Source organism: Puma concolor, chromosome C1 (genome assembly GCF_028749965.1).
Source record: "Puma concolor isolate L17-30 chromosome C1, mPumCon1.1.hap2, whole genome shotgun sequence".
NCBI lineage: Eukaryota > Metazoa > Chordata > Mammalia > Carnivora > Felidae > Puma > Puma concolor.
In genome coordinates, this window is record NC_141674.1 from 45,908,328 (window position 1) to 45,928,870 (window position 20,543).

General features: G+C 44.1%; 1 protein-coding gene across 3 annotated transcripts in view; it reads right to left on the reverse strand.

The window, feature by feature from the left end:
- Nucleotides 1-20,543, reverse strand: part of PLPP3 (phospholipid phosphatase 3) — an 87,116-nt gene that overhangs the window by 58,762 nt on the left and 7,811 nt on the right. The window contains exon 1 of one of the 3 annotated variants that reach the window (XM_086717081.1): nt 16,477-17,658. The exons of the other annotated variants lie outside the window; for them this stretch is intronic. Coding sequence (XP_086573207.1) covers nt 16,477-16,582 — 106 coding nt within the window. The 5' untranslated portion in view covers nt 16,583-17,658. Of the gene's footprint in view, nt 1-16,476; nt 17,659-20,543 lie in introns of those variants that run through there. 3 annotated transcript variants of the gene reach the window in all.

Below are 20,543 nucleotides of genomic sequence, written 5' to 3' on the forward strand. Positions count from 1 at the left end.
CCGAATATGTACCACGACAGTCACCAAGCCTTTGGCTTTTTGAGGAGACGTGAGTGAGTGAGTGAGTGAGTGAGTGAGTGAGTGAGTGAGTGAGTGACAATATAGATGATCAGAAAAAGCACACAGGGTTTGGGGCCGATTCAATTTGCATTTGAAGCTTAGATCGGTTTCTTCTTAGTCCTGTGACGTTGGGCAAGCTGCTGAAGTCTGTAAGGCCATCTGTTAGGTGGGGCTAGCTGAGCCACTCCTGAGGGGCGAGTGTGGGGTTGAAACATACAGCATGATATATAAAGTGCACTCCGTTCATAGAGGTGATCGTGATCGCTGACGGTCTTTCCTACAAAACCCATCAGAACCAAGAAAGAGGATTAGGGGAGTCCTTTGTCCCCGAGTGGGAGCTCTTCATTTCCTTTCAAGCAGTCAAGAGCAACAACATATGCAGAGTTTTCGAAAACACCAGTTGCCTTTTGGATGTTGGATTATTTCCCGCTAATGGAAAATAACTGGGGATTTTCTCAGCACGGCAGGCTGGTTTGAATGGAATGTCCCTTGGGACTGCCTGGGGCCTTCACTTCATATTGATAGTCTCCATACAGACAGAAACTACTGGTTCACCTTCTCTTCATTCACTTTTTTCCAATCAATATTATTATGCACCCACAATGAACAAAGTACAGATGTGAGGGCAGCTGGGGGTAATCCCGGGTCAAACCCTTTTTTAAAGCTCATGTGAGGAAGTTAAGAAAAAGAAGAGTGACCTGCCCAAGCGCACCCAGTGAAAAAGGGACTCAGGTATTTATGTACAGGACGACCCCAAAGGTCACTACTTATAGGCTTCAGGGTCAGCCAGGCCTGAATCTAAGGGCCATTTCCACTCCTGCCTCATGGAGAAGGCTGAGCAGGCCCCGTGCAACCTCCTCTACTCAATAGCTTCAACAGGGGCCTTGGATTTCTTGTGAGCATGGCATCCTCAGGACCACGGCCTGGCTGATGACGTCAGCTGGGCACTGTTACGCTGGGTCTGGCCTTCCCTGGGGCCTACTGGGGTGTATGTGATGTTCACGCCAAACTTGGATGAATCGAGTCATAAGGAAACAGAAAAGCCCAAAGTGTGGGGCAGTCTTTCACACAACTCGCCAGAACCCCTCAATAAATTCAAGGTTATAAAAAAAAGAAAGAAGAGAAAAGAATCTGCTGCAGATCGTTGGTCTCCTTTGAGACTGAAGAGGCAGTCGTCAAATACGCGGAGTGAAATTTGATTAGATCCTGGATCCAAAACACCTGTAAAAGACATATTGGGCCCATTCTGCCATTTTGAGGATGGCCCACGTATTACACATTACTGAGTACATGTTACTTTCCTTACCAATAGTATGTATGTGGGGGTGTAGCACGTAGGCACATGTGTACTCCTAGTTGGCCATAGTCACGCCGAAGAACGAAAAACTAAAAGGGATCTACGAAAAAGAGAAACAAGATAAAAACGGATGACCACTATGTAATATTGATAGGTTTTTCACTCTGAAATGTGATCCGACTGCCAGGGAATCACTAGGATGCCACGGAGCCAAGAGGAACGGAACAATCTGTGCAACAGGTTTAGCAAACACCGCAGAACAATAGAAAGGTTTCACAAAGCATAGTGTACTGTACTTCTCTTCATTTTTAGATAACACGATTACCCAGGTTCCAAGGGTCAAGCAGTTAAATTTAGCAGTTACTAACCATCATCAAACATTGTCTCACACTAATCAAAATCACATCAAGGAAGACATTTTTTTTTCCCACCGTTCATGGCATTCTCAATTCATGAGTAGAAAACAGGATGTGAGGATAATGCACATTTCAGAGTCACAGAAGCCTGGGTTCAAAGCTCCAGTTACTTGACTTGGGACTCGTTTTCCTCGCGTATAAATGGAAGAGTGTTATGGCTTGAAGTGTCTCCTCCTCCCATCCCCAACATGTGTGGACCTCAGAGTGTGAGACCTTATTTGGAGATGGGGTCTTTACAGAGGTAATTCACAGTGAGGTCATTAGGGTGGATCCCAATCCAACATGACAAGTGACCTAATAAAATGGGATATCTGGACGTAGAGAGGCGCATGGAGAGAGAACGCCAAGGGCCCAGGAAGATCACCATCTTCGGCCAAGGAGAGAGACATGGAACACCTCTTCCCTCACAGCCCTCAGAAGGAACCACCGTGCATCACTTTGGTCTTGGACTTCTAGCCGCCAGAGTTGTAAGACAATAGATTTCTGCTGTTTAAGCCACTCAGTGTGTGGTACTTTGTTAATAGAAGCCCTAGCAAACAGGGCCAACAGTACTACCCCAGAGAGAGAATCAATCTGGGGGAGAAGCGGCGAGGAAAGGTACAGGGTTACAGGGTAATCCTTAATTCTGAATAAGGGTAGAGATGAATAACTTTGATTATGGCAATTCTTTGCAACACAGAAAATCATACAAATATATGTACATATATATACCTAAAAAATTAAAAGAAACTCAAATCAAAATGGCTAATGGGATATATGCCCAAATGGTGGTAGAATTTGTGTCAGGTGGTGGATATGAGTGATTTTCTCCCTTTTTCCCAAATTTGGGTGAGTTTAAAACATCAGTGGTGAAAAACAAACTGATAGGTTTAGAAAGAAAGGCTATAGGGGCACCTGGGTGGCTCAGTCAGTTAAGCGTCCGACTTCGGCTCAGGACATTATCTCGCGGTTCATGAGTTCGAGCCCCGCATCAGGCTCTGTGCTCAGAGCTAGCTCAGAGCCTGGAGCCTGTCTTCAGATTCTGTGTCTCCCTCTCTCTCTGTCCCTCCCCTGCTCATGCTGTTTCTCTCTCTCAAAAATAAATAAAACATAAAAAAAACTTTTTTTAAAAACTTAAAAAAAAAAAGACATTATTTCAAAAAAAGAAAGAAAGGCTATAACATTTATGCTAGTGTAAAAATCACTTCGGTTTATCTGTTTGTTTGTTTTTTTTCAATTTTTACTGAACAATTTATGTATACCAAGCCCTGAGTTAGGCAACAGGAATACATAAGTAAAAAGAGAAAGTCCCTGCCTCAGATTTCACTCTCAGGGTTCTACATAGACCTATAGCTATTCTCTGTGTCTCTCCCAATATGTATAGGAATATGGTATTTTCTCCAAATCTTAATCCACCATACAAAATGCTCTCATTCAAAGAGGGAAAGAAAGTTGTGTGCGTGGTCCAGATATCTACAAACACATGGGACACTTTTCTTCTAAATGTCATTGTTCAATAAACCAATCAGCTGTTATGATGTCTCTGATTGAGTCCAGTTGTCAAAGTGAATTAAGTCCACCTGAATCAAAAGAGAGAGACATGCTGTCCCTACATCTCATGACCACACCTAACTAGGGTGAGAATAACCTAGCCTGGATGCAGATTCAAAGCCCTGGCACCTCTGAATTCAAGTGTGCTTGACTTTGTTGGTCAAGCGCGTCCGTAAAACTACTAGGGGAGGAACAATACTGCCACCACGTAAATAATGCTACAAGGCAGAGGCTTAGATCTTGACTCTCAGAAGCCTCTTAGCATGGACTACATTACTGACACCCATTTGGGGCACAGAGCACAAATAGTTAAGATCACTAATGTACGAAACACTGTCCCTCCTTGCTCACATCTCTGAGTCCTGTTGCCCTGAAATCTTAGTTTTCCAAATGGGTGACCCAGAGTCGCTGCGCCTCGTCTAGGTGACAGTCCCGGTGGACCCAGGCCCTCCCAGAATCCTGTCTGTTGTCAAAGTTCTGCCAAACCCACTCATTTCCTTTCGTTGTTCCCATTGTTCTATGTCGACCCCCACACCCCCCTGCTCCAACCTTACGAAGCAGTTGACAGGAAGTGGGTCTTTACTGCTCATGGACGTTTTTGCTTAGTAGGTACTGTTTCGATACATAAAAGTGAAGAAAAGGAAAACAAAAAAAATGAATGGGCTCTGCCAGAATTTATTTGCTCTTCCGGGAGTTATATCGCTGAGTCTTCTCCATGTTTATAGCCCTTCTCTAACCGAACCGTCCCTGCAGGGCTCCATCTGTTGGTGGGGTTGCTGCTGTTTAGAAAATCTGTGAGGCGACCACTGAAGTCTCACTTCAGGGAAGGTCAAATTTAAAAGCCTGTTGGTTGGGAGAGGGCCACACGTATGTGAACGCGGTGGTGGGTGCTTATGAAGAAAGGCAGTCTCCTAGACTTCCAATCTTCGCGCTCCGGTCAACTCAAGTTTAAGCTCCTTTGTACTGGAATCGTACTCCTTTAACTCAGCTCCATCAACCTGGCGGATGGCAGGTGATCAGAAAATGTTGCACAGATAAGCGGGTGAATCAATGAATTCATGAACGCAGTCACTTTGGGTGGCGAAAGGAAAACTTTTGGTCTCAGGGCAGACATCCTTGCTAGAGTGGTCATGTCTGTGTGTACCTTCACGGATCATTTCTGTCTTCTGCTAAAAGACATACTAGTGTTAAGTCCACACTAGACAGGCTGTGCAGATTAAGCGGACAGAGGAAAGATAACAGCTTCTGAAACCGACTTTCGAGGGTTTTGGAATAAACTCTCACTGTATGGGGAAAGTTTATACTTCCTCCATCGATCCCATAGTCCCTCTCCTCCTCGGCAAGTCCCGGGGCGCTGTTCCAATCCCACACTGCTCTGTGCTGAAGCCAAAGCCCCGTTTCCTGCCTCAAAAGGCCCTTTGTTTGGGCTCTCTTTCCAAATCAGCGTATCCTGAGCTTGAACCCTCTTGCTTTTGAGAACTCCGATGCCTTGGCAGCAGAAGCGTTGGCCAGCAGGTCTGTAGTCCTAACAGCTTTCAAAAACCTCAATGTGAGGGCATGTCTATAGCTAAGAAACTCTGTTTCATGGGAGGGGGGGAGACGGAGTATTATTTTAAGAGTTGCAAAAACAACTTCAAATTGACTCTTTAGTCTTTAATTGCTACCAGAAGACTGAGAACTTCTTGTTCCCTTGTATTTAATTAAGATGATAGTTTTAATCAACTTTAAATGATATTGGTTAATATGCTCAGCTTAATCTCTTGGGCAAGTTTTGCCTCAGAACACTGGAATGCATTAAAGACAAAACCCCAGCGTGCACACTCTCTCCCAACTGGAAAACACCTTCCTTTAGCAAGAGCAGCTGGCAAGGTAGCTATCTGTGCAGCTGCTATAGGATTCTCTGGAAGGGCTCCAAAGCTACTTTTCAAAGATCAGATAAACTACGTCTAATCCACACTTTGTATACTACACATGCTATAAATCCAGGTAGCACTCTTTGACACACTTACTGGTTCTGAAGTTTGCCAATTATCTCCGACAGATAACGGTTTCCAAACAAAAAGTTTCTAGGGGGGCAGGGCAGAGGTAGAGGTCAGTGTGGAATAGGCTGCTGTCTGCCAGGGCATCTTCCAATCCTGGGACAACCTCTGAGATAGGGATGACTGCCCCCATTTTACAGATGAGGAAACTGAGTTTCAGAGAGGTTACAATCCTTTCCTTGGGTTGTAAGCTAGCAAATGGTGGAACCACTATTTGAGCCCAGAACTGTCCCAAGACACATCCTTTTTCCATTGTGCCACACTGTTTTTTTTATAAAGTGTTAACACTTTGGGCAAGTGCTGTACTGGGGGAACTTGTTAGGTCAATCTCTTCATCTCTCTTCTTATGTTGAAATCCTGGGACAGGACTCAGCCATCCAATACGATCAAGACTCCAAAGTAACTAAGCATTGTGTTAGGTGCAGTCTTTAATATTTTATGACCTCAGCAGATCTTAAACACCATCTAGGGGTGCCTGGGTGGCTCAGTCGGTTAAGTGCCCGACTGTCGATTTCAGCTCAGATCACGATATCACTTTTGTGAGTTCAAGCCCTGTCAATCAGTGGGGTTCAGCGCTGTCAATGTGGAGCCTGCTTGAGATTCTCCCTCTTACTCTGCCCCTCCCCTGCTCTCACTCTCTCTGCCTCTCTCGAAATATATAAATAAATAAACTTGAAGGGAAAAAAAAAAAAAAGGCCATCTAATTCAACTGCCCCATTATTTAAGTGAGGAATATTAGACCAACAGAGTTCAGGGCTCTGTTGAAGGCTGTTAACTAATGCCACAGCTGGGATGACTTCAGATGAGGTGGACGTAGTGAGGGAGTGGGATGAGCAGAAACCAGCCATCAGAATGGATACGCTTTCCCACATGCAGAGAGGAAGGGGAGGGTGCTTTGAAGAGGGAAGACGTGATCAAAGGCCAGAAGGCAGCCATCTGTGGGGCGTGTCTAGGAAACAATGAGAGCAATATGGCTGAATGTGGATGTCAAGGAGAATACCTGTGTATTCAAAATAAGCCTGGTAGGAACTAGAAACTGTTAACAGTAGATGCCTCTGGGGATTAGAATTTTGAGGGATGATGGGTGAGGGGGTTATTTATTCCCTTTTAACATTATCATATTTTTGGAATTTTTTTTTTTTTTACTGTAAGAAAATTTCGCTGTGCTCTGGTATGCTGTGTTAAGGTTTAAAAGGCTTTGTAGATTACTGACACATGGGGTCAGTATCTGATCTGCAAAACGACCAAATCCATAGCGCGCAGGGATGCTTTAAAATAAAGTACTTACTGGATTTAAACTTGAACCTGCACAAACAAGGTAAGCGTTTTATTTCCTCTGGGTTTTACCCATTTTCCAAGACGGTTAACTTTTCTGAGCCTAGTTTTCCCACCCATAAAATAGGGGTGGGCAGGGGAAACCCTTGGTGCTTGTGCCCAATGCCTTCTGCATTCTAAGACTTTTCTAAAGGATGGTCATCAGTACAGGTCAGGGCTGAGAACGAAGAACCACTCTGCTGGTGTAATGCCTTATTTGACAACGGTGCCTAACAGCCTTCTCCCAATTTGCCGTCCAAATAACTGTGATATTACTACCCTCGGTCTCCCCAGACCAATTCTGCTACCCCCGTACAATGTCCGTGTTGAACTTCTAGATTCGTATCTGCCCAGTGTCCGCTCCAGAAGACTCATGGGCAGGGACCACATCCAATTCATCATTAGATCCCAACACCTAGCACTTTACCTGGTACATTAAAGATGCTCAAGGAGGGGCGCCTGGGTGGCTCGGTCGGTTAGGCGTCCGACTTCGGTTCAGGTCACGATCTCACGGTCCGTGAGTTCGAGCCCCTCATCGGGCTCTGTGCTGACAGCTCAGAGCCTGGAGCCTGTTTCAGATTCTGGGTCTCCCTCTCTCTGCCCCTCCCCCGTTCATGCTCTGTCTCTCTCTGTCTCAAAAATAAATAAACGTTTAAAAAAAAAAAAAGATGCTCAAGGAATATCTGTTGAAATGACACATCATGACCATTTATTCTAGGGCTTTTAATGATAAAGCTGATTAATATTAATAATGCTAATAATTAACGACACAGTACTAAAAATAGTTCATGCTGGATTAAAATTATAGCAAGACAGATTGCATATTAACATAGTCTTTGAGGCAACAGTCATAGAGAAGGAAAGTTACCTGGCCAAGGTGATCCAGTAAAATTAGAAGGTTAGAACAGAAGCCCAGATTTAGATTTCTTTTTCCCAGTTTGGATGTCTTTCCTCCACAGAAGGCCTCCTCTCTCTCTCCAGGTAGAATCCTACCTTCACACAGGACCAGATGAGAAAAATCTCTCATTCTAAAAATAGCCCTGGCTTTTGGGGCACTTGGGTGGCTCAGCTGGTTAAGCGTCCGACTTTTGATTTTGGCTCAGGTAATGATCTCAGGGTTGTGAGATCGAGCCCTGCATTGGGCTCTGTGATGACAGCGTGGAGCCTGCTTGGGATTCTCTCTCTCTCTCTCTCTCTCTCTCTCTCTCTCTCTCTCTCTCTGCCCCTCCCCTGCTTACTTGCTCATGCTCTCTAAAAAATAAAAAATATTTTTTAAAAAAGTAAAGAAATAGTTTAAAAATAGCCCTAGCTTTTAAGGTAAGTTAAACACTTTTTTTTTTTAAAACAGAAGCTGTCGTGGTTAGTACAAATTCAGTCTGTTGACCACAAAACACTGTATGAATGTGAAACTGAACTCAAAATATCTAGCGGCATTTCATTTTGTTACATACTCTCAATTTTCTCAAGTTCATTAGTACTTTATGATGGGCTGTTACAAGTCTAGGAAGCAAAGGGTTTTTTTTTTGGTTTTTTTTTCCCATTTCATCACACTGACTGGCAGGAAGTATGTAGTAAGCATACAGTGTTTAGCATTATAATTATACTTAATAATAATGTAGCTATTTATAGAAAGAAGAGATAGTGTGCCAGCGGCTACCTTAGGATTGTGCAAAATGTTACTTTTCTTTTTTGCTTCTTGTCTCTACTTTCTAACATAACTTTTTGCGGACATTTTCTTTAATACAATTTCTTGAGCACCTATTATATGCCAGGAAGTCGTAATCTATTAAGATGGAACTATACAAAAGTGAAAATAAACCAAACGCTCTACCTGAGAAAGATCAACACAAAGTGCTATGAGGGCCCGAAGAAGGTCTAACTCTGCCCAGAGGAAATACAGTAAGGCTTCACAGATATTGCACCTGAACTAAATACGGGGAGGTACGTAGCATACAGTGAACAAAGAGAAAGCATGACAGTGGGGAAGCCAGTGAGCAGTCAAAGAAGGGAGATGCCCGGGGCCAAGGGCATGGAGAAGGGGAGGAGAGGGGGAAATGGGAAGCAAGGGAATGAGGAACACAAACAGTTGGCTGGGGCCTCACTCCGAAGGGTCCCAAATACGTTTAAAAGTTTATTTTGTAGGGGCACCTGGGTGGCTCAGTCGGTTAAGCGTCCAACTCTTGATTTTGGCTCAGATCACAATCTCACGGCTTCATGGGTTTGGGCCCTGCATCGGGCTCCGCGCTGGTGTTGGGAGAGTTGGGATTCTCACTCTCTCCCTCTCTCTGCCCCTCCCCTACTCATACGGTCTCTCTCTCTCAAAACAAGTTTTAAAAACCTAAAAAAAATAAAATAAAAGGTTACTTTGCTGTCAATAAGAGGTCGTAAAAGTCCTGGTCTGAAGAGAAAGGCCTATGCAATCTGAATTGCTGTTTTAGGACACACTCCTTTATTCTTTTTTTTCTTTTGTAATGTTTTTTTTATTTATTTTTGAGACAGAGAGAGACAGAGCACGAGCAGGGGAGGGGCAGAGAGAGGGAGACACAGAATCCGAAGCGGGCTCCAGGCTCTGAGCTGTCTGCACAGAGCCCAACATGAGGTTCGAACTCGCGAACTGTGACATCATGACCTGAGCCAAAGTCGGAAGCTCAACCGACTGAGCCACCCAGGCGCACCAAGAAATACTCCTTTATTCTTAATGCATATGGAGGGGAGACACTATCACCTTAGAAATAAAACTTCTGAAGAAATGTTTTCAGCCACAAGTATGTGATAGCAGGCATCTAAAATGAGATAGAAACAGGGAGAATGGAGAAGAGAGCAAACTCAGAAGATAATATATATACATACATATATATGTATATATACATACACAAATATATACATATACATATATATACATATACGTGTATATACAGATACATATATATATGAATACACACACACATATATATCCATTGCATAATACATACATGATTTTACAGCCTAAGGCATTTCCTGTATATTTGTGACACCATACCCTGTGGTCTCAATAGCTCTAACAGGTCAGCAGAAAATGAATTGTCACCCCCACCGTATCATTTCTAAAGTAGTACTGATTTGCCAGGGGACCCCCAACCAATACAGCAAAGCAGGGAAGACAGCCCAGGATCAGCAAGGAGCTGCTTCCTAGACTCCACATTTTAAGTTTTTCATTTAATTATCCACCCAAGACACCTGGCTGTGTTTTCTAGGTCAACTGATTGTGTACCTATCTTCTCATCTTCTCACCTGCCCCTTAAGGGCAGGATCCACCTCTCCAGATTCTTTGTGTCTCTCTCAGCCTTTGTATGTATCTCAATAAACACTGAAGGATAGATAAGATAGACCGGGAGTCCCAGGAATGTTCTCATCTGTAGTTTTCCGACAACAGAGAATGGTCAATAGCCAAGAATGCACTTTCTCACTGGTTTTTTTTTTTTTTGTGTGTGTGGGTATTTCCCATTCATCACTGGTCCACAGGGGAGGAACAGCCCTTGCTATGACTCCTATGATCCCAAGTGCCTCTTGCCAGCTGCTTTGCTGCTCTGCATGCTAAGTGTGAAGGATCTGTACAAAATGGGTCTGCTCTAAGTCCTATTTAACTTTTCCATGGGTCTGTGTTTGTCAAAGCTTCATGCCAACTCTGTCAGAAAAAGAAACGCCACAAAACTTCTTTTAGGAAAAGGAGAAAAAGACCTACTTTATACACTTGCTCTCATGCTAATCATACCACCATTCAAAACCAGATGAATAGGAAACCTACAATAGCCTGGGAAATACACAGAGCCTGTAACCAAAGTGTAGGCTACTTCCCTCAAAATGTTGCATTTCCCCGGGGTCTTTTTAACTCTTTTGGGCAAGACTGATAAGTAGCAATGACAGAATCTGAAGTCCCCGATCTCTACACAGAAAAGTCCATCCATTTCTGTATGAAATTGGCAAACTATTCTCCGGCCAGGCCCCTGCCCTTCTTTAATGCTCTATGGAGCTGGAGCTAAGAATCTCCTGCGTATTTTCAATAAAAACGGATGCGTGGCATGAGTGACCAGCTCAAAACAGATCCCAGAAAAGCACTTCCCCTGGGATCTTAGTAAACGATCTTTGCTAGTGATTAACTAGTTGAATTATTAATACGTTGTGTCACTACTCACCAGAAAGAGTTGAGACAGGCATTGCTAACTAAGTTCAGAGAAAACTAAAATGAACTCCAACCTGCTCCTTCACAGAGTTATTGTGAAATTCAAGTCAGTTAATAATGCCTGTAAAGCCCCTTGCATTACAGCCTGCCAGATAAGTCTCCAGCAAAATGCATGCCCTTCCCCCTTCCAGCCTGAAGGTTTTGAGTCTAATCTCGACCCTCCAGGAATCTGCAAAGCAACAGGCAAAACTAAAAGGCTCTAAATCCTAAATCACACTTGAACACTTTAGAAGGCCTGATCATTTCATTCTAAAACTTTCTGGCTTGCTTGCTTTCTTCATAAGCTTATTATTGAAAATAGAAGCCAGTGCAATTTCCAATGCTAGTCTTCACTCTTGGAGGAAAGAGCGAAGGTGTTGATTGCTTCTTATCCCCAGGCACTCAACCATTTTCCTATCGCAGGATCCCCAGCAAGCCACTCAACCTCTCCCCAATCAGTTATGGCAGTATCCTCCCCTTCGGCATTACACAATTTGATGAGATACACATCATGCGTGACTATACCAGAAGGGCTCAAAAAATGTTCGTTTCCTAGTCTTTTTCCAATTGACATTTGGAGAAAAATATTCTGAATGTGGGGGTATTTGTGTTTTGTTTTGTTAGCTTTCAGGGTTTAGGTAGCCAGAGATCTATCTAGAATGACAGAAATTAATTGGGGCAAAACAAAATATTTACGTTCAAATTCTCAGATGCATTTGATGGAACTGTTCAGTGAAAGAGATTATTAATTAATAATAACTGGATTTCACCACCAAGATGAGCGGGACTGCAGACACCAAATTTAAGGCAAAATGTTGATTAAAGGTTTTTCAATCATCAGTGGCCCTAGGGAAATTGAACCAAAGGAAAAAAAAAAATCAAGATGGCTTATTTTCCCATGGGATTGAAAGGCCAGTAGTTTGAATGTTTTGACCCAAGAAGCATATTTTAATTTTCCAGCCAGCCCCTGGAAATCATGCATTCACCCAATGCCTATGATACAGATCTTCCAAAGCAATCGTTTACCAGGTAATGAGTGGAGACCATCCCTCCTGCCTACTTATTGGAGTCACTCTCTCCAAAGAGATTTAAGTGAGAAGCCCATCAAACAAAAGACTCGGCTAAGTTGGTAACACCCTTGGCAATATTTTAAAAATCCTAGCCTGCTGAAAGTAGGTACAGCTGTTCAAAAGACAACACTATATATTTCATCAAAATGTCCATCAAGGCCAAGATGACAGCCAAGACCAATGCAATGATGAGAACTAATACATCAGGTCATTCTTCCCTAGAAACCAATGGAGGCCAAATTGACCAAATCAGCTACTGTGGGCAAGTGTCTAATGAAATCCACCGTGCGGCTGACAAGCATGTCTGCAACTTCCTGTTGGTGGTCACCAACTCCACAAAAATGTGGGTCATCTGTGGGGAAGAGGCTATTGGGAGAAGTTCTATTCACCGCATCTAATGAAGGTACTGCACCCACAGCCACTAACCAGAAAAGCGCCAATTTCTCCATGGGACCCAAAGGTTACATCACACCACAAGCACAGCACATCGAGCCCATGGAACGAAAAGGTCACTAACACAACAACCCATTACTGTTGCCTGATGCCGGTGACAAAGGCTTGGTTCCAGCCCCTCTTCCATTTGGGCCGCCTTCCCATGACCTGGTGGTTTCCTCTGCTCTAGATTCACAGAGCGGCTTCTCCATCCAGGAATGCTCAACCTTTTCACCACCAGAGATACCTGCCACTTCCTTCTTGACCCTCTGTGACCTCTGGAAGATGTCCTTATTTACCAAGTAAACTGTATTTTACATCATTTCTCCGCTTTTGCAAAACAAAGCATAGACAGTGCCAATCCCATCTCCGAATGAGAAGAGATAACCAGCAGGACCAGAGTGAGTGGACAAGTGTCCTTACACATTCAAGTCACAGCACAGAACACCAATGCTTTGACTCGTCTAGGCAGAGGCTGATGGTCTGAGTTAGTCCAGTCTAATTGACTGTGGGTAAATGAATGTGCAGTACATGTTAGCTATTTTTGAAGTACAGAAAATAGCATAAGATGCCCCATAATTGCCCCAGTGGAGCTTTACAGGCCCAGAGAACCCAGGGTGAGAATCACAAATATAACTCATGTTGGACAATTCATCATGTGTCACCAATGTGAAGGCCAGCACGGACTAGTACGGACAAAGGGGGCTTCAGAAGCACCCGGAGAACAAAAGCAGTAAAGCCTGGTCTTATGGGACAGACTGCTTAGCTCTGACCCCAACACTGACACTCACTTGCCCCATAATCTTTAAGAAGTTATTTTTTAACCTCTCTGAACCTCGGTCCTATAAAATGGAGATATCGGTAATAAGGACTCCACAGGTTCATTGGGAGGATTAAATAAGAGAATGAGGGCACACTGCTTAACCCAGTGAGAGCTAGTACTTGATAAATGTCAGCAATTAACATTATTTTGGCAGGCCTGAGTCCCAGGCCAGCCCCAACACACATGAGCTGTGTGACCTTGGCCAAATCATTTCCCCTCTCCGCGTTGTAAAACCAAGTCATTGACACCTACCTTATTCTGTTATTGTAGAGATCAAGCGAGACAGCAACTAATGTTCCTATTAATAAAGGTGAGTGTTGGGGCACCTGGGTGGCTCAGTCTTAAGTATGCGACTTTTGGTTTCGGCTCAGGTCATGATCTCATGGTTTGGGAGCTGGAGCCCACATCAGGTTCCATACTGACAGCGTGGAACCTGCTTGGGATTCTCTCTCTCTCTCTCTCTCTCTCTCTCTCTCTCTCTGCCCCTCCCCCCTCGCTCTGTCTCTCTCTCTCTCTCTCAAAGGTAAATAAACTTTAAAAAATAAACAAAGGTGAGTCTCTTCCTCACCCTTTTGTAATATCTGTGGTTTTTCATGCCCTTACCGTTTCATTTGTAGTACAACTTACAGCATGATACTTAAACTAATTCCTAAAGATTTGTGCTCGGGTCTTACGCTCTTTACCATCTCCGGCACCCAGCACAAGTCCAAAAGACAGGTGGTAATTCTCATTTCTGACATGATCATTATGTACACAGCCACACAACTGGGGGCAGGGGGGAGAGTGAAGGAACAACCTTAGCAGACACGACAGCTCTATTCCATAGCCTTAAAAAGACTGTAAGACAGATCTCAGGAATACTCAGGTCTTAATATTAACATTTGCACTTTTAACTGTTTTCAAGAGGCTCTGAAGATCCAAGTCTTGTTTTCATGTTGCCGAGGCAGGAATCTGCCTGTAACATCCCGGTTTGTGGAAATAGGTTACTCAGCGGGTGAGCGGCCTAGCTGACCACCCGGCATCTTTTTCTTCGGTCCGCTTTATTGTTCTCTGCCCACTCATCTTAAACCCAGGGACAGTAGTAAACTGATTAGAAACTTTGCTTCTTTGTGGAAAATGGCCCTGAGAACAAAGGGACACTATCGTGGTTTCATGAATATGTTAATTCCAAAGGTCTTTGGTAAAACTTTTGTGTTTTCTCCTTACATATTTTAATTAATCCTAAGAAATTTTCCCTAATTTTTTTAATTTTTTTTTTAATTTATTTTTGAGGGAGGGAGAGAGAGAGAGAGAGAGAGAGAGAAACAATGCGAGAGGGGTAGGGGCAGAGAGAGACGGAGACACAGAATCCGAAGCAGGCTCCAGGCTCCGAGCTGTCAGCACAGAGCCCGACGCGGGGCTCGAACCCGTAAAGTGCGAGATCACGACCTGAGCTGAAGTCGGATGCTTAACCCACTGAGCCACCCAGGCGGCCCCGATCTTAAGATATTTCTAAAATGGTACAGCCGCTGTGGAAAAGAGTTTGGCAGTTTCCTCAAGAAGTTAAACACGGAGTTACCATGGGGTCCAGCAATTCCACTCCTAAGTATACATGCCCAAGAGAATTGAAAACATAGCCACACACAAAGTCTGTACAACGAATGTTCAGAGCAGCATTATTCGTAATAGCCAGGAAGTGCAAATAACCCAGAGGTCTTACTGACTGATAAATGTGGTATGGCCATACAATGGAATATTATTTGGCAACAAAAGTAAATGAAGTATTGATACATGCTGAACAAACACGTTGTTCATATGTGATAAAATATGGATGAACCCTAAAAATATTATCTTGAGTGAAAGAGGCCATTCACAAAGACCACATAGACGATTCCACTTACATGAAACGTCCAGAAGAGGTGAATGCGTTAGACACAAAGAGTTGATAAGTGCTTGCCGTGGGATGGCAGGACCAGGAGGGTAAATGGAGAGTGACCACTGACAGGTACGGGTTTCTTTTTACAGGATGAAAATGTTCTAAAAATTGGATGTGGTGACAGTTGCCCAAGTCCGTAGGATATACAGAAAGCCAGTGAACTGTACATTTTAAATGGGTGAATTATACAGTACCTGAATTACACCTCAACAACGCCATTTTAAAGACAGCATTACAATCCAAGAAAAATTGTTTCTCTAAACCAGGAGGATATCCAATGGCCCGTTTATTTTCAGGGGCATTTGAGAAACTAAAAGTTCCGGGAGGCAGGGGTGCAGAGATAACTCACAAGTTCACTTGTCTAGTAAGGTTATGAACATGAAGCATTTTAGTAGTCCTACAAGATGGGTTTCATTGAGTCTTATATAAGCACTGCCTTGAAAGTGTGGAGGGAGGGAGTAACAGCACCACCGTTCGGAGGTTCCCACCAAGGAGATCAGGAACTAGCTGTCTGTCTGTCTGTCTATCTAGCTTGCTTGCTTTCTTTCTTTCTTTCTTTCTTTCTTTCTTTCTATCTATCTACCTACCTATCTATCTACCTAATTTTTCTCCCTCCCTCCCTTTCTTTCTATTTATTTATTTTGAGAGTGTGTGCCACTGGGGGAGGGGCAGAGAGAGAGAATCCCAAGCAAGCTCTGCGCTATCCTCACAGAGCCCAGAGCACACAGCCCATCAGCGGGCTCGATCTCACAAACTGTGAGAGCGTGACCTGAGCCGAGATGAAAAGTCAGATGCTTAACCAACTGAGCCACCCAGGCGCCCCTCTCTGTCATCTTTCTTACCTTCTCTTCTCTGCCTCCCTAATAACTGGTCCTCACTCTGCAATTTCCCTCTCCTCAGACCCAGTGATCTCCAACACAAATCAGAGTAGATGAATCCTCTCTTAAAAATGGTTCATGAATATGTTAATTCCAAACGTTGTCTATAAAACCTTTAATTTTTTTCCTGACATATTTCAACTAATGTTATGCTATTTCTAAAACATGCTGCAGCCGCCATGGAAAAACAATTTGGCAGTTCCCCAAAAAGTTAAACATGGAGTTACCATATGACCCAGCAATTCCACGCCTAGGTATATGTGGTGTTTGGTTTCTATATGACATTTTCCATAATAAAAAGGAAAACGAAAACAAAAATAAAATTTCATTTGCTCGGCTGGTCCTCCAAAATAAAGTTCAAGTTCCTTGGCTGCCTGCCTTTCACAGCCCCCCCTTTATAATCTGGCTCCAAGTTATCTCTCTAGCCTCATCCACAACATTCTCCCTCCCACACACAATACAAACACACAATGCTGTGCTTACACCCCAGCCTCGCATACGCACCCTTCCTGGATGTATGTTCCTGTTTCCACGGCTCAGCACCTGCTGGTCCCTTTGCTGGATCGCCGTCTCCTCTTTCCGGGCATGTAAGCCAGGATTTCTCTTGCATGACCCAGCTCCAGTCGCTCAGGCAAACTTCCCCACTCTTCACTTCTCTGCTAGAGCCCCTCCTCTATCACTCCACATCAGCGACACTTAGTGTGCACAAGTATGCAAGTCTGTTTCTCACTCCCCAGCCTGAGGAATTCTTAAAGGTCAAGACACCCCGAGGGACCCAGCATATAGTAGGTGTTCAAGGAACATCCGTGGAAGACAAGACCCCTACTCGAAAGACAGGTACCAACCTAGACTTAATTAAACAGGCTCTCTAGCAATTATACCGACTGATACCACAAACTAATTTGGGGGCCAGATATAAAGAAACCATCAATGAGAACGGCTTCCTTCGTGTCAATATAATTATGTGCATTATGTGCTTTGGGGGTACATAAACAGGAACCAAAGCATACTGCTTATTATGACAAGGCGCTTATACTGATTTGCATTTCTCTGCAAAACTCTCGAGGCATATAATTTTGTTAATTTGTGACAAACCTCAAAAACACACTTACCACCAATATTCTGATTGCAACATATACTTTCAAGGAACACAGAGATCAACAAGTTCCTTTCAAAAGTTTCCAACTGGATCTCATGTGTGTTGTTTGGTTTGCTTTTAAATTGGGGGGACTTTAATGCACATTCTAATTTATAAATCTGGATCTAAAGGAAGGAGAGTTCCACAAGGATGTTGGAGAACCTGACCCAGCTTTCTTTTGAATGTTGGCACCAGTAATTAGTGCATGACCCTGAGGAAATTATTTAATCTGAGAGCCTCTGTTTCCTCCTCAGTCACATGAGAATATTTTCTACCTCAAGAAGCTTTTAAAAAGCAAAAACTTAGCAAACTTGGTTTTCTTTTTCTTCCCTCCTGATACAGCGTTTGAAAAAGTGGGCGCCTGTTCAAACTCCAATCAGTCAGCAGTGATCTTTGGTAATGAGCACTTTCCAGAACAAGTGCTGGTTTGAAGAAAAATGGTATCGAAAAGCTGCCTTGTCCTTCAAATTTGCCTCATGTGTCTCTGGCCTCACTCAACTACTACCTGCCGATTTAGATTACAAGTTAACCCATTTGCCTTGTTCTTCCTTTGACACCAGCAAGGGAAAAAAGAGAAGTTCTGGAGAACTGGACCTCACGAACAATGCTGATTTCATTTTTTTTTTTTCAACGTTTTATTTATTTTTGGGACAGAGAGACACAGAGCATGAACGGGGGAGGGGCAGAGAGAGAGGGAGACACAGAATCGGAAACAGGCTCCAGGCTCCGAGCCATCAGCCCAGAGCCTGACGCGGGGCTCGAACTCACGGACTGCGAGATCGTGACCTGGCTGAAGTCGGACGCTTAACCGACTGCGCCACCCAGGCGCCCCTAACAATGCTGATTTCAAACTCACAGCCACACAACACAGGAAAAATGGCAGAAAAGGCAAGACACTGGTTGGAGGCCCTGCTCCTCCATGATGGCCAGGCGATCACCACCCAGTTCAGGCCTCAGGCTCCTCTTATCAGATCAAGGGCCCAGATGAGGACACAGTGACAAGGATGACAGCAGCCGCCACCACCTGCTGAGCGTCCCGCACCAGGCACTATGCCTGGCAGAGTCTCACCACCCTACAACACAGTACCATCCCACCGACAAAGGAGAAAACGGAGGCCTCGCACACATGCAGTGACTTTCCTTTTTTTTTTATAATTTTTTTTTTTAACGTTTATTCATTTTTGAGAGACAGAGAGAGAGCATGAGCCGGCAAGGGGCAGAGAGAGGGAGAGGCAGAATCTGAAACAGGCTCCAGGCTCTGAGCTGTCAGCACAGAGCCCGACGCGGGGCTCGAACCCACGGACTGTGAGATCGTGACCTGAGCCGAAGTCGGACACTCAACCTACTGAGCCACCCAGGTGCCCCTCAGTGACTTTCCTGAGAGTACAAAGCCAGTACTAGCAGGCAAGCTCTCATCTGTCTGACTCTAAAGTCTGTGCCTCCCTCTCCGACCTCCCGACCAAGAGCCCTGTGTTTCTGGCTGAAATTAAAAAAAAAAAAAAAAAGACCTTGATATTGTTGATCATCATGCCTCCAAGCCCCTTCCAAATTCTAAAGATTCCATGAATCTAAGGCAGTGGAGAACTGTTCCTACAGAAAGGCTCATTCAACACACTCTGAGCTGTTTTGCCATTAATTATATACAGCTAGCTCTTCACTGCCCAACGTGATCCTTCAGGTTTCTATTTATGTCCGAGGCACCTGGGTGGCTCAGTCGGTTAAGGGTCCAACTTCAGCTCAGGTCATGATCTTGCAGTTCGTGAGTTCGAGCCCCGCGTCGGGCTCTGCTGACAGCTCAGAGCCTGGAGCCTGCTTTGGATTGTATGTCTCCCTCTCTCTCTCTCTGTTCCTCCCCCACTTTCTCTCTCTCTCTCTCTCAAAAATAAACAAACATAAAAATTAAAAAAAAAAAAAAGACTCCTACGTATGTCCTATATTGGGTCCCGTAGAACATACAGTACATATCCGGACTCAGTAAAACTGAAACGAAATAGAATGAACTAGAAAAAAGCAAGTCTTCGTTGCATTAATTGCATTGAAAAGTGGGCAGCGAGACAGACAGATGGGAGAGGACAAGAGCTCTGGAAAACTGCACGACTAAGGACCGCTAGGCGCCCGTGTTTCCTCATCTGAGCTGCAGTTTCCTCATCTAGGAAAGGAATCTGGTACCGACCCCACACGGTCGGCCTGCATAATCAATCTGATAATTAGCACGGCTGGTCCCCCACTTCCTCAAGAAATACAGAGTGCCCTGGACGACAGGTATTTTGAAAACTGTCAATCATGGCTGTTCTTTTGAGTCAGATTTTTCCCTGGGCTGGCCGAAGACACGGAGAAGAGGTGACCCTGAGACATACCATTTGTCCAAACTCCCTCCCACCTTTCCTAAGGTGTGTTTGTCTTTCTCTCCAGATGATGCGGCCGTGTCCCTTGCAAAGGGGAAGAAGGCAGCCATCAGACATTACTGAGGTTCCCGTATTGTGACTTTCCCACAGGCCCCGCTTTTCTTCCGCTAATGGAAACCATTTGTGTTCCCTCTGCCTGGTTTTTTCTTAGGATTCTCTTCCCACTTTTTCCCCCTAGCATATTTTTCAGGCAATTCTGCTGCCAAAAAATGCAAGGATTTCATGGCACCACTGGGGAGTAAGAACACTAGGAAAGAAAGGGAAATACTACTATTACCAGGAGTAATAATAGCAACACAATACCTGGTAGTGATAGAGTGCTTTTTAACTTCCCAAAGTGCTTTCAGATTCATGACCTCATCCGAGTTTCACCGGACAAGGGGGTCACTAGGTTTCTTGCTTATTTTCCAGATGAGGAAAGTGAAGCCTGGAAAGGTTAAACAATTTTTGCCCAGGTCACACGCAGATCTGAGTGAATCCAAAGCTGGTATTGTTTCTACAATACTTTGCCAGGCTAACTTTGATCCTCTGAAGGCTCTAGTCAAGAACCTCATTTCTTCATTTCACTTGTCACTCATACACAAACTTCCAGATCTCAAAAGAAAATATTTACAAAGTTAACACCTCATGTTTCCAAAGTGGTCACTGGGCTGGCAACTTCCACTGAGCAGAACTCAGTTTAGAACCCGGAAAATAAATAAAAAATCCCGGCCTCTCGGCAATCAGAAGACATCACGCCTAGTCCCTGCACTAAAAATCACAGACCTTCAGGCCCGCACGCAGAGGTAGTTCTTCCTTTTGAAAGAATTCTAACAAGCTTCGTGATCTTTGCTGAAAGACAGGTGTGCTGGCCACCAACGAAAAAACTACAGACGACCTAACAACGTGAAAACTGGCAGAACAATCAGTCCGGGGACAAAAGGCCCAGCACATAACCAATTGCCCTGAAGACACAGCTGTTGAACAACATAGTTAATATCCGACTGGCTTGATGAGAATCACCAGAAGCTTTTAGAAAAAACAGGACC